The sequence below is a fragment of the Monodelphis domestica genome, chromosome 1, assembly GCF_027887165.1.
Source record: "Monodelphis domestica isolate mMonDom1 chromosome 1, mMonDom1.pri, whole genome shotgun sequence".
NCBI classification, from domain to species: Eukaryota; Metazoa; Chordata; class Mammalia; order Didelphimorphia; family Didelphidae; genus Monodelphis; species Monodelphis domestica.
This window is the reverse complement of record NC_077227.1, coordinates 254,628,823-254,646,846: the sequence shown is the minus strand read 5'-3', so window position 1 is coordinate 254,646,846 and position 18,024 is coordinate 254,628,823. Positions and strand designations below refer to the sequence as shown.

The following is an 18,024-nucleotide window of genomic DNA, read 5'->3' as shown; positions in this document are numbered from 1 at the left end:
TAAAAAATACTAGAAGGGTGGTTTGGGAGAGGGCAAGAAACTAGGTTATGAAGGGTATTGAATGCCAAATCAAGTATTTTGTATTTGATCTTGTAGTAATAGCCCCTGGAGTGTACTGAGTACAGGAATGACACAGTCAGACCTGAGCTTTAGGAAAATCACTTTGATGGCTGAATGGAGGATGGCCTGAAGTAGAGAAAGACTTAGTGCAGACAGACCCACCAGCAGGTCATTTCAGGAGCTGAAGCCAGAGGGACCAAAGGGCCACACCAGGGTACTAGCAGTTTCAGAGAGGCCTGATATGGGTGAAACTGATGGGCCCAGCAATAGATTGGAGCTGAGGAGCATCAGGCAGTGAAAAGCTGAGGATGATACCCTGGGCTGTGTTAGGGGTAAAATTAGGGTTGTCGACTGAATATATTATTTTAGTGGTCGCCAGGGATTTTTAAATTCAATCCCAATAAAATGCTCAAGTCAGTTTGGGAATTTTATGGTTAATAGAAGGAAGAAATTAAGAAGGAGAGAGAGAGGAAAGGGTGTAAGATTTCTCCAGCCTAGCCTAAACCAAGGGAAGTTCAGAGGCCTCAGCCATAGGGCCTTCTCAGAAGATTAAATCTAGCTCAGCTTCCAGCCACAAGGTCTCCTCCAAGATGAGGGGTTTCCTCGAAAGATAGTGTCTTTTCAGTCAAGGAAAGGAGGAATCAGTAGCCTTACCACACACCAGGGAAGATGCCTCACCTAAAACATGCTACCGAGTCAAAACCCACAAGCACACTAAAACGCTGCCCAGAGCTCCCAAAGTTGCAGTGAGAGCCCAATGTCCCCAAGAGAGAGTTCAATGACTCCGAGAGAGAGGCTGGAGAGAGGAAGTGATGTGAGGTATATAGACAGTTCTTTACATCACTTCCTGAGTCTCACATGTACCAATGGTAGCTTAAGCTTGGCTTAGGACAGCCCAGGGGGTCTGTCAGTTGTTTCTGATTTGTCACTTGCTTGCACATGTCAGTCATAGGTCATCCTCCTCACAGTTAATCCTTAAGTGGGGGTTATACATTCCTGGTTTCTAGAATTCTAAAGACTAAGCAAGGTGGAGTAAATCTAAATTTCACAGTTAGAGCCTGAGAAGAAGATGATGCCCTCAACAATAAGAGAGAAGTTTGGGTGACAGTGAGGGTGGGGGGGGTATTAAGGAAGAAAGATAATTCAGCTTTAGACATGTTGCTGGGGTTTTTTAAACCCTTATCTTCTTTCCTATAATCAATATTGTGTATTGGCAAGACAGAACAGTGGTAAAGACTAGACATTGGGGTTATGTGACTTGCCCAGGGTCACACAACTAGGAAGTGTCTGAGGTCAGATTTGAACTCAGGACCTCCCATCTCTAGGCATGGCTCTCAATTCACTGAGCAGTCCCAGACATGTTGATTTTAAGGTGCACATCTAGCTTGAGATGTCTGAAAAGCAGTTGGAGATGAGGTCAGCAGAGAGATTTGGGCTAGATGGGGTGATTTTAGATTCATCAGCATAAAGATGATAAATCCATGACAGCTGATAAAATCACTGAATGAAATAGTAATAAGGAAGAAGAGTGCCCAGGTCTTGGCACCTTGGGCTGGTATCTTTACCTCTAAGAGCCTTGGTTTCCTTTGTAAAAATAATATAAAAAGCAATACCTACTTGGACCTACCTCATGGGGTTCCTATAAAAATCAAATGAAATGTTATATGTAAAGTACTTTGTAAACTTTAAAACACTATGTAAATGCCAATTCTGATGAAGATAATTATTGCTAAGAACTATACCAGGCTACTTCACTGAACTGTGATATTGATATATATATATTCTCCCCCTATTCTGTCTGTCAGACTCTCTTTCATAGGGAATATGCAGAACTCCCAGGTAGGGAGTTATGTCATGTCTCCTGGAGAGAGAACAAAAAGCCATTCACCATAAATGTGTGTGTGTTTATGTATATATAGATATAGAAGTGCAGCTATATATCCCTTCTCAGTCTTCTCCCCTGTCCTCCCAGCCACAGCTGGCTCAGGGAAAGCTGAACAAGAATCAAATTCCGGGAGTGTGAGGGGAGAGACAAAGGCAAATCCTGTAAATGGGAGACGTGTGGCATAATCAGTAAAATAGCAAGCATCCTATCAGATATTCTGTTCAGTGGCCAGAATTTTGAGCACTTTATGATGTATTTCAGAAGACATCTGGAATTACTCCACAGAAGGAATCATGGATATTTCAAACTGTTGTTTCTTGAATCTATGCAGGGCATTAAAGTCAGGAGGCTGGACCTGGCATCAGAAGAACTGGGTTTGACTTCCGAGTTAGACATTTATTAGCAGCAAGTTCCTCCATTCTCTACTACCTTAGTTTCTCTAGCTGTAAAATAGATATATTTAGGAGATAATAACACTCCTACCATCCTCATAGGATTCTCATAAAGATCAAAATGGGCCATTTAGCAGACTGTTTATGATTTGCATTTATGTTTGAGGAGAATGTTGTCTGATGAGATTATCCCAATGTGCTTGATCCTCTCTCATTATAAAATTAAGTGTCTCCCAAAATCACCTGGCATAGGCTAGTGGAATAAGCACTGGCCCCAGGATCAGAAGATTTCCCTCAACTTAAACTGCAGCCCTGACACCTACTAATTCTGTCTCCCTCTACGACATTGGGCGAATCACTCTCTGGACTTGTTTCATTATCTATAAAATGAGAAAGTTGGACTGTGTGACTTCTGATGTCCCTTCCAGCTCTAAATCTATAATCTTATGATACAAATATTCATTAATTACTTTGCTGATAGAAACCTAGATGAACCATTTCATAGAATCAATCAGTAAGAAGCATTTATTGAAATGGAAAAAGAAATACAACTATTAGAAACATTGTTAGCACCTCTCTGAAATAGTGCATTTCTCTCCCCTCCCTCCCTGACCCACATCCCTGTATCCAAGGTCTCTTCTGTAACTGAGGAAACAGTTCCTGACAAGGACAGACATATGTTATTGCACAGAGCACTGGGAATATATCATAACTTGATCTCTCTTAACAACACAGTGAAAGTACTTTGTAGAGTATAAAGTACTATTTGTCAGGTATTATTTCCCCTCTCCTAAGGAAAGATGATTGGTGATGTTCATCAATTATTTGCAGCTGTTGATTGATTGTCCTGTGAGTATGACCTATGCCTCCCACAAACCCTTAGTCCTAACACTTTAGATCAAATCATCACAGTCTCTGCTACAAATGTTAGATTCTATAAACCATAGCTTCATTTTTTTTAAAGTAGGGGTAGTCAGGAAAAATTGTATCAGTTTGAGCATTTTGGGGTCAATTTATGATCAAAGGCAAGACAATGAAATAAAAACTCTGTCTTAAGGGGGCAGCTAGGTATCTCAGTGGATTGAGAGCCAGGCCTAGAGATGGGAAGTCCTAGGTTCAAATCTGGCCTCAGATACTTCCCAGCTGTGTGACCCTGGGCAAGTCATTTGACCCCCATTGCCTAGCCCTTACCGCTCTTCTGCCTTGGAACCAATGCATAGTATTGATTCTGAGACAGAAGGTAAGGGTTTGGGGGGGGGGGGGAATTTCTTAGCATTTACCTACAAGACACCTTCAGTCTTTTTTTTTCCTGCAAAAGAATGCTAACCTAAAATCTTTCACAATACACATCACATGTATTTATAGTTTTATTTGGGGATTTCAGTTCTGTATGAGTGTGCTCTTCCAACAATGACTGATATGGAAATGTGTTTTGCATGATAATGCAGGTATGACCAAGATCAAATTGCTTACTATCTCTGAGTGGGAGGAGGAAAGGAGATAGTTTGGATCATATAAATTTGAAAAACGTATGTTGAAAGTTATTATTACACGTAATTGGAAAAATAAAATATCTTTGAATTTTTTTAAAAAGGATGCAAATCAGAGGCCTAATATAAATAATACCATACTAATAGCATAATTTAGTAATAGTAATAATGATAGATTAATTAATAGTAAAATTAAACATTTTTACATTTTAAAATAAAAAGTAGAAATTTAATTAATAGTAGTAATTTAATAAATGACTTTGGTAGTTGTTACACAGCCTTTCTCATCTTCCTATTTTGAGGAAGTTCTCTATACTTTTTGACTATAGTCATAGCAGTTACAATATACAAGGCATGGTAAAGTTTTATTTTCTATTTTTAATTTTAAAAGTCCAAATTAGAAAAATGGGATGGAAAGAGATCAGATGGCCCAGGGTATATTTGGAAATTAGATCTGAAGGGTATGATCAGATTGCCTTGGTTCAAATCTCTGTCTGACCACTTACTACTTGTGACTGGTCTAATCATCTACCAGAGTCTGAGCCTCAGTGTCATCATCTGTAAAATTAAGGAACTCGACTAGATGGTTTCTGTAGTCCCTTCTAGCTCTAAAGCTATACTTATATGACCATATGTGGATATGCAAAAGTTCATGGAGTGTGAACTTTCTTCAACAGTGTAAAAAGTACATTCAAATTTTAATGTATCTAGGAGAAGATTTATCCTGTGACATGGGTTTGAAAGTCCCTTGAAACCATTTGACAGAGACAAGCTGGTGGTATTAAGGGGGACTAGGAAAGACTTCTCACAGAAGGTTGAAATTTTAGCTGGAACTTAATGAAGGCCAGAGAAACCAGGATAAGAACAGAAAGAATCCCATCCCTCCTCTTATTCTTCCAATACAAATCCTGAAACTGTATTGGTTTTCCAAACCATCTCAAGGGGCATAAATATTAGAGAAGGTCTTTCAGCTAGGGCTGGGAGGAAGGGAGGTTGTTTGCTGTTTTTCAGAAGGAGACACAGCCGGTTGAAAGCACAGATCGTCTGGCAAAGATTCTTTTCTAGGAACTTCTGCTTCATTGTTTTCTTCTCCCTTCCTCCAATGCTTCTTCATGAATAGGTTATCTAAATGTTTTCTTGCTCTCTACCACTGTGGCTGTACTTTGACTAGTGCTACTCAGCAAGCAGTCCCTTAATATTTGTGCCTCGAATTCAAGATGAGAATTTCTTTCACTGTACCCTGATTCTCTGCTACTTGAATAAATAAGCAGATAAGTAGATTAACTGCTTTTGGATTAAGATTATTTGAAAGTTATCATAACATTTGAGTTCTGGTGACTATAAATATATATGCAGTGCCTCTCTGTAAATATGTAGCTATATGTATATGTAATAATATATACACTATATTATACTATAGCTACACACATACACACACACACACACACACACACACACACACACAGATGTGTATTTTCTTTCCTGAGTTGTTGACCTCAGTTTCTTTCCCCCATTTTCCCCTTAAGCTGGGTTATTATCCCTCAAGGAAAATTCCAAAAGCCTTCCTTTCATCTCTGTCTGAGGGTCTTTCATGGGCTATGGAGACTGCTGATGACATCAGTGTTAGTAGCTCTCCATGCTGGGGTCTAGGAGGAGGGCCATGCTGACTGTGGGGCCTAACTGACCCAATTCTAATTGCTGACATTGAGCTGATGTTATTCTTGGCCCAGCGCAGAGCGATTACTCAGTAGTTTCTGTTAAAGTGATCCTTTGTTAAACCTCTGCTCATACCCCCTTTCTCCTTCCCTCCCACTCTCTCCTCTGCCTCATACAAACTGAAAAGAGTCCAGCAGTTCAGAAAGCAGAAAAATTAAGTACATTTTGATGGCCAAGGCAGCACTCCTGAAGTTTCCATTAACTAAAAAACTGGTTTGTTTTAAAAACTTTTCTCTCTTCCTCCCACCTTTATCCATCCTTCTTCCTCCTGCAGTCTAGTGTAAAACTCATCCATTTTTAGATGACTTAATTTTCTCTGATAGCAGGTCACTTTAAATGAGAGAAAACTTTGTTTCTTGACTTTGGCCTTTCTACCGCTTTCTGAACCAGCCTGGATATAGAGTGGGAGCACTCATCCAAATTCCTGAAGCAGCGCCAACAGAGACTATAACTAACAGGCAGGGGCCAGGAGAAGCTTAGCTTAGCTAGCGAGGCTTTCACACCCTTTCTAACATCAAAGTGTAATGCACTTGTTGGTGACAGTGTGTGTGTGTGTTTCTTTGCCCACGTGTATGTGCCCAAGTGTCTACAGGCATATGTGTACCTATCACCTTTCAAGTCTGGAATGAATACACATACACAACTAATTCCTGCTACTCTGATCCAGAAAGTTCATTGCATGAGGCTAGGGCCTAGAAAAATTCTGCCTCCATGCAGGAATTAATACTGTTTCTCAGAGAACTTCAACAGCTGTGTATTTGTGTTGGGCAGAGGGAAGGGAGAAGAATCTCAGCAGGAGTTTTCAGTCTTCTTTTCATTCTGCCAACAATAATATACTAGATTCCCAGCATGGCAGAAAGAGAGCAAGCATGCTGCAGTGACTGTCCAGGACATCTTCATCACCATATAGCTTAACGGAAGGCAAATACAAACAAAGTTAATCTTGGCGACTTTGAAGGCAAGATTACATGTCTATGGTTAGGCCCCAGGGGTGTGTTAACTTGGATCTCATAGCCTACTGCTTCTTTTTTTTTTTTCTTTATGACCTTTGTCAGGAACTGGTAACAATTTTTATTTCTTGTTTCTTGATTGCAGATTGTCCTAGGCTCATCATATTTGATTGATAATCTAACACAGCGGCTAACCATGTTCTACTAGTCTGGGGCCACAGGGGTTGGCACCATCACTGGTTTTTACCTACCTTCATAATTCACCTGAATTCATTGCTCTGTGATTGCCTGTCTCCTCATTACTGGAACTATATTCCCAGAGTTTTCTGCCATCATCACCACCACACCTCTCTCTACCCCCCAGATTCCTAAGAATAATAATTCTGGTTTTGGCACTAGTCAAAAGGGTTCTCCCCAAGATGTTAGGGAGGAAGTAAAAAGTACCCAAGGATTAAAAATTGAATGAGGTATAAAATAAGAGATTTTATTCCTATATAGGAATAAAGAATATATAAAATATATAAAAATAAATAACAATAAGGAATCATAGAATGATTAGAGTCAGTTGAAGGGCTAGTATTTAAATCTCAGTAGGACATCTGCAACAGAGATGCTAATTGGTGATTTTATTTTTCACCTCCATTGAACATGGCCTGATCTATAACAAGGGAGATTTTTCTTTCCCGTATTCTTTCTGTTCTGTTTCAACTCTTCATCTATTAGCCAGCCTATCTCTTCAACTATTCCCCCTGTAACTCCTTCAGCTGCTCAGGTCTCCAGGAAGGGATAGATGTCCAGTATGTTTTGAGCTCCCACAAGGCACTGTATCAAAGGAACAAAGACAAAGTAGGAGGCAACTCCATGCTGGACATAGGCTTTCTTAAGAGTTGAGAAAGTTGTCCTAAGACTTCAAGGCCAGAAGAAAAAAGAATCCTAAGGGACAAATATTGCCCTTTAAGTCTGTCTATGGAGTTGTAATTAAAAGAGTCCTCCTGTCCAACAAGAAGTACCTTCAGATAGTCCTTTGAATCAGATATCCCCAAGGGAGATACAATAACAAATCTGAATTCAGCCCAAATAGGGAAAACTTAATCAAGCATGGTTTTTCTTACTCAAGAGGGAGACAGTGAAAATAAAGGAGACAACAGAGATATCTGTAGAGATAAATGTATGTAGAATGCCTTCAACCCTTCTGGGGGGAAAAGATACAATCAAAGTACTGTGTTGTGATTGGGTTTGGGTTTTTTTTGCCATGTTGGAATGAGCAGCGGTACCACTTTAGAGTTAAAGCTAGCTGTGGGTTTATAAGGATCTGACAGTAGTCTAGTTCTTATATTAATACTGTATATCATGCAACAGAATTTCTCATTCAGATCAATGATGGGAACTGCAAATGTAAGTTATTAAATATTTTAAAAGCATTGATACAGATCACAACCTATCCAGTCCTGTCCATGTTGTGCATTGCTGATGCCTTATAATGGCATTGAAAGGATCCTGACTTCTCTAAGGTAAGAGCAACAGAACACAAACTCTGCCAGATTCTTCCATGCCAGTTTGGCTTCACGTACAGTCGCAGCAACAGACTCTATCTGCTTTCCAAGAACCAGCCTAGCTAAGCACAGAGAAACTCAACATAAATAGTCTGGGCACTTGGTGATGGCAATCCTAGATAGCACACAAATTCTTAATGGTAGATTCTGAACTAAAGGTATTCTATTCTATTTTGAAATATTTACAAATTATTGGGTTTTTTTTAACAACACTTACCTTCCATCTTAGAATCAATACTGTGTATTGGTTCTAAGACAGAAGAATGGTAAGGGCTAGGCAATGGGGGTTAAGTGACTTGCCCAGGATGAGATAGCCAGAAAGTGTCTAAGGCCATATTTGAACCCAGGACCTCCTCCTGGCTCTAGGCCTGGCTCTCAATCCACTGAGCCACCTAACTGCTCCAAGTGCTACCCTTTCATATAGTATTTATCAAGCTCTCTTGACTTTGTATCTTTTTTGTCATAGCCAATATTACTTTATTATGTTATTATTTGCTGCTGTCTAAAACATGTAAACTTAGTTTCTGGGTATTTAGTAGGCTTATCCAAAGAAATCTCAGGGTTAAGGAAGAAAATGCAAAAATTCTGAAATTGCATTTTAAACTGCAACCGGGAAAAATTCAGATGGTCTGGGATACGTGGAGGAGAAGTGCATTTACTAGCTATTGAAAATAGTTTTTGTGCTGTATACGGACATTTGTACATGTTCAATGTCCTTAGAAAGTTGCTTTGCTACAGCTGCAGAGTGAACAGCTTCTTTCCACCATTTCACTCTGATTTATGGTTAGTATCTGTTTGTTTGTCTGTGGGCATGTGAGAAACTAACAGTAGTACCATTGTACAAAATGGGCAAAAGGCAAGACCTCATTTTGTGGCCTTGCAAAAAATGCTTACCGAACCGTGTGACTCCAGGGTTTATATGATGATGTGTTTTCTGAATGATAAATAAAATAGAATTCATCATATTAAATGAGTTTCTTACACTGATGAAATAAGATATTTTTAAACAAAGATATGAGCAGTACAATTAGTCTTATATACAAATAATTATTGAAAACTTGCTTATAAAATGCCATTCATGAACCACTGAAAGTAGGACCTATAATTGACCAAATTAAGTAAGTGGCTTATTTCCAAATTTACTTTATTGAAAGACATTTTTTCCCCTAATTTTAAAAGTAGTTAGTATTAGATTTCATTTGAACTTAGGACTTGCTGTTAAGTCCCAGAATAATATGGACTCATCCTAAGTCTTATTTTTTACTCTTTCAATATGATGAATAAAGTTTGAGTAATTTTCTTACCACATTTATAGATTCATAGATGTAGAATCAGAAGGGCTCATTAGAGGAGCATTTGGTCCTGCTTCCTCACTTTACAGCTGTAGAAACTGAGACTTAGATATTATTTTATAACTATTAATTGGTACTAGGTATTACTATTAGTCAGATGATATTATACATTCTCAATGTAGTATGAGTAGAAAGATAGAGACCATAGATAAAAATATTTTTCACTAGTCAGAAAGCAGTAATGAGAAATATAACCTCACAAAATTAATTGACAAGTGATCAATTCCTAGGTAGGAGAAAGAAAGTACAGAAGTTGATTCGACCCTACAAGTCTTAGTCATTTTTCTGTGCCAAGTATAGAGAAGAAGAAAATGATACTGTTAAAATGAGAAATCTGAAATTAGCCACACTTTTGAATATCTAATACAATGAGGTACTTTTGGGGGTTAGACTAATAATCTCTGCTGACTAAGGCAATTGAGAAAGTCTTTGAAATTTCATTCATTCACTTGAGAAGTTAAAGAAAAAAGAATAGGAAAAGATGCTTAAAAGGTAGAATAAACTGACTTACAAGGAAAGATTAAAAGAAATATGTCACCAGAGTTGTCTCAGTTGTAAATCTAAAAATAAAGGTATTTTTTAAACATAAAAAAGAGAAGTAATCCAGAAGAGTCAACATCAGCTTATAAAACATTTTCTCAGAGCATATCAATTATTCTCTGGCATTAATGAAGACACTTTTAGAAGCTGCCTAAAAGAATTAACTCATTCAGCCTGCCAACAATATTTATTGAGTTGCTCACTGGTAGGGCACAGTACTGGACCTTACTGAGAACAAATGATAATACTAATAGAGCCACTCTGGGAATAGTGGATATAATACCAGTCTTGAGGCCAGAAAGATCTCAGTTCAAATTCTGTTTTTGACTCATTATAAGCTATGCATCTCTAAGTAAATGACTTGAGTGCTTCAGGCTACTCCCTAAGAATTATTTATCAGGTCATCAATTGCCTATGGATTGGTACTAGGCATTCCCCATCCCGATCTGATGGTTTCACAGACAAATGTCCAAGTTGGTAAATTGGTGATTGGCCTTGGTAGAGGAAGTTTCCCCACCAGTTCATTTCAGCAATGAATCCCCACTAAAAAAAATAATAATAATAAATAAACCAAAACCTGCCACTTAGGTAATGCTTCCAGGTTTTCAAAGCCTTTCCATATATTCACATTTAATTCTCATGAGTGCCTCATTTTGCCCATTCTACAGTTGAGAAAACTAAGACAGAAAGCCTGAATAACTTGCCCAAGGCACTGTTACAGATAGGATTTGAATGGGTATCTCTCCTAACTGACTATTAAATCTAGCACTAGCATTTGCCTCTCAGAATTTGAAAGAAGCTGCCATCTGATCCTGTCTCTATTTGGCCAAGAAATAATCTATTTACCAGGAACTTCAACATCTGTCACTTCTGTCTGTTTAGTTCACTTGGGAAGATGCTACTTCTCATGAGAAAAAATCATAGATATGATGATATCCACATAACCTGATTAAGTAAATTCTGTGTAACGGCAGCATCCTGGCTTCTGATGGACAGGCATAGTGTATATCTCCATTATTCTACTGATTCATATTCCACACTGGACTAGACATTTGGAATTATTAAGAGCCTCCTCTCAGAAGGGTTAAGATGAAGACAAGTTTATTTTAGAGACAGAAGGATACACTGAAGAGTTTCATGTATCTTGGGCAAATCAGAGTGCTGCCTTTCTTCGTGTGGTCCACCTCTAGCTGCCCTTTTATTTGAACAGAAACTTAAGCTTTTCTGCCCCTCCTCTGTAAGAGTTATGACAATGTTGTAGAATTTGTAACTGAGTCCAGAAATTATTCTCAGCCTTTTGCTCAGCTTGTTTTCTTAGTCCAAGTTCGACAAGCACAAACATTTTAACAACCAGAAATAACCACATTAAATGTGTTTGAATTATCTTATGGGACCTTGTAATTACATAATATGGACTTTTCTCTGGGTCATGACTGGAAGCCCCTATCTTCTAAATTAAGAGTGAAGAACCAGGGCATCTGTGTAGCACAGTGGACAGAATACCAAACCTGGAGTGAACAAGACCTGGTTCAAATCTGGCCTCAGATGCTTCCTAGCCGTGTAACCCTGGGCAAATCGACACTTAGTATCAATTCTAAGACAGAAGGTAAAGGTTGAGGGGGAGAAAAAAAAAAGCAAAGGCCCTAGGATGGATATTTTGGGATAGAATCCCAAAAGAATTTCTAATAATTAACAACTATGTAAAATATTGATCCAAATCAATTAATAAATAGAGAAATGGTCAAAGCAACCCTCTGAAGTTTTACTTCACACCCAACAAATTGTCAAAGATGACTGAAAAGAAGAAAAGTATTTTTGAGAGATTAGGAAAAGATAGGCCTGCATTGTTAGTGGAACCATTTTGGAAAGGAATTTGAAATTCAGTGTAAAGAGTGACAAAAATTTTAGTTTATGTCCTTTGACCCAGAGACTTTACTGCTAGGTGGAAGTCAATGACAAAAAGAAGAGGACAGTACCCCCCAAAATATTCTAACAGCACTTGGGAGGGTAACAAAGAATTGACAACAAAGTAGGTGCCCTTCACTAGGTTGAACAAATTATGATGCATGAATATAATAGACTCTTACTCTGCTGTATAAAATGATGATTGAGAAATACAGAGAAGCCTGGGGAGATATTTGAACTAATACAAAGTGAAATAATCAGAATAAAAAAATAGTATATACAGTGATCACAAAATTAGTGGAAAGAACAGCAATATTAAAATATTTGAAACTGATTTATAATGACCAAACTCAACTCCAAAAAAAAGAGATGGGAAAAGATACACACTCCTGGCTTCTTTCCAGAGGTTAGAAACCATGATTGTCAAACACTGCATATAATGCCAGATTTTTTTCAATATGTTGGCTAGTTTTGATGAATTTTTTCCTTCCTCTTTTTTTATTCTTATAAAGGATGACTCTTTGGGAGTGAGTGGGAGAAGAGTTAGGGTAGGAAATATAAATGATATAAAAAGAAGATTAAAAAATACCTTTTTTAACAGGAGAAAAGGACATAGTAAAAATAAGTCATGTAGGATTTACCTATATTGCCTTCCTCAAATCTCTGAAGTATTATTTCACCACAGGTGGTCATCCTAGGCCATGCTCCAGTACCATGAAGCCTGAGTGAGGGCTAAAGGGAAGAGAGTTTTCTGGCAAAACCTCCCAAGGATTTAATCAGTGAACAGTTACTAGTTTACTGGGGAAAGATCCCAGATTTTGTTCCCCCTTTCACCTTCCAAGTTGAAGTCTGTATTCTGTCTATCAGAAACTTCTCTGTCCCACCCACGAATGCCTTTATGTTTGCCAGATACATGTGGGAGAAGAAGGGCCTTTCCTGTCTTTCTCCTGGGGTGCAGCCAATCTTCAAACTGTGGTTTTCTGAGTCCACTCTCTAGCTATTTACCACATCTAAGAAAGAAGCCAGTCAAATATAGTGAAGTGATTTGGTATATTGATACTTAGGTCTTGATGAATAATCAGGTCTCCTAAAGCCCCTATCTTCTCTGTAAATTAACTGATAACTAATTTTATGGCCCTTATTCCTCAAGTGATTGCCAGCAAGCACAGAGTATAGTGACTGCTGACCTCCTACATAGAATTTCCATGTGTGAATTTCTTTAGATAAGTCTTCATTTTTGAGCATGGCAAATTTATCCCTTGAATTCAGCCATTCTTTTATACTTCTAGAAAAAGTCATCTTTTTCCATTCTATGATATATATGTATATATATACATATATATGTATATATATACATAGATGTGCATTTTATTTGTTTTTTGTTATATTCAGAATAAAAACAAAAATGAATTTAAGAAAATTTGAAATAATTATTATGTATAAGTCACCAGAGGAAATAGAGGTAAATGAGGCAGTCTTTCATATCCTTAAAAAACAGAGTGCTAGAGGAAATACAAAAATAAATAAGATAATTCCTGCTATCAAGGCTTTTTACCATCTAGCAGTGATGATAAAAACATCTATGCAAACAAATAGAATACAAAATAGAATATAATTGTATACAAGGAGTACAGAGTGCCCATGAGATCAGGTTAGAGCTTAGGTGCCACAAGAAATGAAACTTTAAGATTAATGGTAATGCAGTTTTCCCCCCTTTTGTATGTATATTTTAAACATATATATATATATATATATACATATATATATATATATGTAATTGGAAAAAAATGTTTAAAGCTAAATATAATGTATAGATCCAAGTCATAGGATTATGGAAAGAAGACTGGCCTAAAAGCAAGGAGACTTAGGTTCTAATTTAGCTCTATCACAAAATAACTATCTGACTCTAATTGGGTCAGTCATTTAAGCATCCTGCCTCAGATTCCTCATTTGTAAATGTGAAAGGATTAGACTAAATTATCCTAGAGATCCCTTCTAGCTCTAAGCCTCTATGATTCTAAGTGGTCAGACTGAGTTTGCCCAAACAGTGTTTCTACACAGAAACACTTTAAAGGGGGAAAAAAACAGCACCACCACAATTCAAGACATGTTTTAAAGCAAAGAAGAACTCAGATACATAGGAGTTTTAAGAGTTGTAGTTCTCCAATAAATTTTAAGCATTCTCTGTTCTTCAGTTTCTTGGTTGTTGGAGATAAAGATAAATCCAATTATTATAAAATGTCATTGTTTTTTTAATACAGTATTTGCACCTAGGCAGATAGAATGTGTAGGAGTGTATCAGCTTGTTACTGTTTCATTGTATATTTTGAACACAAATAGCATACTAGTCTTATGCAAAACACAATGAAATACAATATTTATGTAGTTTACAAACTTTCTATTTTTATGCCATATTTAACTTCTGTTAAAAAAAAAAACTTAGTTAATTCTAACAGGACTATAATGTGTACTTTTTTATAATCCAGAACTGTTCCTTTTAATAAGATTTTTTCATAGCTAATAATTGTTCTCCAAAAAAAAAGACAAATCTATCATTAGTGACGAAGATAAATAAAGAATAAAACTAATTGCTATGCACAAATCATTGGTGAAAGGCAGACTTTGGGCTAAAAACATATGACAAATATTTTTCAGCCAATCAAATAAAAAAGAGGCACAAAGCTCCAGACCAATAATAGGTTTACTGAGAGAGACCAGTGTCTCTCAGCAAATCCGGGTCATTAGGTTTCCTTCCACCTAAGACAACTGAGAGTTTTCTCCTTTTTTTTTTTACCCTAAAAATTACATCATTCAAGATCACACCTCAAAATCCTAGGATAGTTGGAAAATGAAAGCTGTCTACCAGATATCTTTCCATCTAGACATCTATCTGCCTCGGATATCTGTGTGCCAAATATGACCATGGACAATGGGTGGGATTTAAATTTCTCTAGCAATGATTGGGTGCTAGCTTCTTGAGGAGGTCTCAGCTTCTTATTGAGTCCTGATTGATTAGAATGGTCTTCAATCTAATATACAGTCATCTCTCACTGTATCATGGTTCACTTATTGCGGTTTCACTGTAATGTGGGTTTTTAAAATATAGATATCTAATTCTATATTGTGGAGTTTTCACTATATTGTGGAATTTTGTGAGTGAATACCGTACTGTACACAATGGAAATGCAGTACACTACCGCTTGTGCAAGTTTGCCAATGTGAGATTGTACACAGCACACTATTGGTTGATGAAAGGCAACCAATAACATCACTGTATTCTGTATCCTGAGTGCTGATTGGCTCAGTGACTGTAGCATCAGTCTGTTTGCTCTCCTGCTACTTCCAGATTTCACCTATCAAGGGGGTCTTTGGAATATAATTCTGGTGATAGATGAGGGATCACTGTACTAGTAATATCTCTTGGTCAAGGAGTCATCACATTTCCAAGCCCCTATTACTCATCATCCAGACATGCCTTATTTGGTTGATAAGCTTTCTGCTTACTTGATGAGTCACACCCTATTGCAAATACTAGCTTATGAGAAAAGGAGGAAGTAGCTAGATTTATTGCATAGATTAGACTTTTCCCTTAAAAATATAATTACTGGATTAATTTAAATCTTACTATAATTCTGTTCATCTCTAATTAAGCATTGTCCCAGATTAATCACTTATTGTGGCTATAAACTAGTTAATTGTGATAACAGGTCTTACTTAAAAAGAATAAGGAGTTCAGGGATTCTCATTCTCTTCAAACACAAATCTACCCCAAAGGAAGATATATAGAACTTTCTATCCTTTAAATGACAACTGAATATAGATTTGTTTTTCATTTACAATTTTGATGAATTCCCCAGCCCCTCGTTCTAATATTAAAGAATTCTTTTCCATCCCCATCTGATGACAAATTCCATGTCCAACTAAGATTATCTAAGATTTCATTCTCAAACTTTAAGTTGTCAATTAGTTGATAAACATAGATTAAGCATCTACCTCTTGCTAGGTACCAGTGCTAAGCCCTGGAGATACAAAAGCAAAAGACAGTCCCTGCTTTCAAGGAACACGCTCACAATGGGGGAGACAACATATAAATAACTATGTACAAACAAGCTATAAACAGAAAAAATTGGAAATAATCCACAGAAGGAAGACACTAGAATTAAAAGTGATCTAGAAAGGCTTTCTGTAGAGGGTGGTATTTTTAGCTAGGACTTAAAGGAAGCCAGGAGGCAGAGATGAAGAGGGAGAGCATTCAGGGATGATAAACAACTAGTGAGAATGCCCAGAGTCAAGAGATAAGAGTGTCTGTCTTAAACAGCAAAGAGACCAATGTCATTCAACCTAAGAGTGCATGAGGGGTAGAAGTAGGGAAGGAATAGAGAGATTGTAAAATGTAAGAATATTAGAAAAGTTGTGGGATTGGGAATGTTATGAAGGACTCTGAAAGCCAAACAAAGGATTTTATACTTGATCCTAGAAGTAATAGGTAACCATTGGCTTTTATTGAACACAGGAATGACATGGTCAGACCTGTGTTTTAGGAGAATCATTTTGACAGTTGAATTGAGAATGGACTAAAGAAAGGAGAAACTTGTGACAAGTAGACCCACTACCAGGATATTATAGTAGTTCCAGGATGAAGTAATGAGGGGTTGCATCATGGTGATAGCAATACTGGAGAAAATGTTATACAAAAGATGTTATAAAGGCCAAATTAGCATGTCTTGGCAACAGATTGGATATGGGGATGGTGGGGTGAAAAAGAGTAAGGACTTGAGAGAGGTAGTGAGGTAGGTGGTTCACTAGGTAATGAGCCTGGGTGTTTGTGGGAGGCACCCTCAACAGTAATAGGAGTATTTGGAGGGGGGAAAAGTTTTTTGGAAAAGATGATGAGTTCAGTTTTGGACATGTTGAGTTGTACAGTATTCACAAACTCCATAAACATTCTCAGAGTTTAACTTTATCATTTATTTATTTCTTGGGGGCTTGGAAAAGTAGAAACTTCAAAAGACTAGTGAATATGGTCGAGTTGTCACCATTGTGGTGTATATTAAATTCTCCTTCTGATTATAGTTCCCTCATTGTATAAGGATATTTTTAGGGAATATTTTAGATAGACATCTTCCTCGTCTTGCATTCTATGGTTAACTTGTTGGGGAGAAATAAAACTACCTCCAAATGTAGTTCAATATAGAATAGCTATAGATGGAATCAAGTGCTTGAAAAACCTTTTCTGAAAAGTACTATGTAAAATAGTTGTTATTGCTTTTCCTTTCTACAATTTTACTTCACAGCCATGATTTTGGTAAGATTAATTTATATCATGTGCAATTGAAAATAGTGCTGAAGCTTGAGAAGTAATAAGAGAAAACCTTGAGTTATAAAAGAAATAAATCAATCAGCTTGAGCACTATAAACACAACTGCCAGGTTGAACACAGTCTACTTTTTTCCTTGGTTCTTATAGATAAATGTTAACATTCATTATTTACAGGTCTTTAGTGATTTGTCTACAAGCTTTTTCCAAGCAAAAAACATTCTTGTACATATTGATTTTATATTAGAATGCTTGTACCTAAAATACCTCCCTTTATTTCTCTAATAACTAGGTGTTATTTATCCCATTTCAGAGAAATTCTAAAATAAAGGATCAAAAGTTTTTCAAGGTCATATTTTTATGTAGCAGAGCAATTACAAGATCTCAGCTCTTCTCATTTCTGCCTCAGCATACTTTACATCATATTTTTACTCAATTCCTGGCCATCATTCCCTCTAAATCTAAACTGGACTGACAATATAGGACTTTTATTTACAGAAAATATATATATATATATATATATTGACCAATTCTTTTTCACTGGGCTTCTCCAATATTACTTGTAGCAAGTAAATTATAATTAATGGAAGGCATCCATTTTTCTTCCCATTTCTTTTTCACAGGCAATCTTTGGCAATCTCATATTACCCAGTTCCAATCTGTGGTCTATACATAATTCAGGCTGCAGAATCTCAAGTGCCACTGCCAGTGGCCAGAAGACTACCAATATACCACAGAAAATGGTGCCAAATCCAACTTCTTCCTCATCCCTGGTCCCTAAACCCCCATCCAATCACAAGCAGGTGCTTAGGAAGATGACATCACAAAGAGTTTCCAAGTAAGTCTTTTGATAAATATCTTGTCT

At 37.1% G+C, this 18,024-nt stretch overlaps 1 protein-coding gene across 32 annotated transcripts in view; it reads left to right on the top strand.

Annotated features, from left to right (window-relative positions):
• The window catches only part of TTLL5 (tubulin tyrosine ligase like 5), a 409,941-nt gene that overhangs the window by 320,177 nt on the left and 71,740 nt on the right, over window positions 1-18,024 (top strand). For 27 of the 32 annotated variants that reach the window (XM_056810663.1, XM_056810655.1, XM_056810666.1 and 24 more), the window contains one exon: window positions 17,783-17,997. The exons of 2 other annotated variants lie outside the window; for them this stretch is intronic. In XM_056810663.1, the coding sequence (XP_056666641.1) occupies window positions 17,783-17,997 (215 nt within the window). Of the gene's footprint in view, window positions 1-17,782; window positions 18,002-18,024 lie in introns of those variants that run through there. 3 more of the 32 variants (XM_007472795.3, XM_003339487.4, XM_056810664.1) reach the window with 1 other exon arrangement.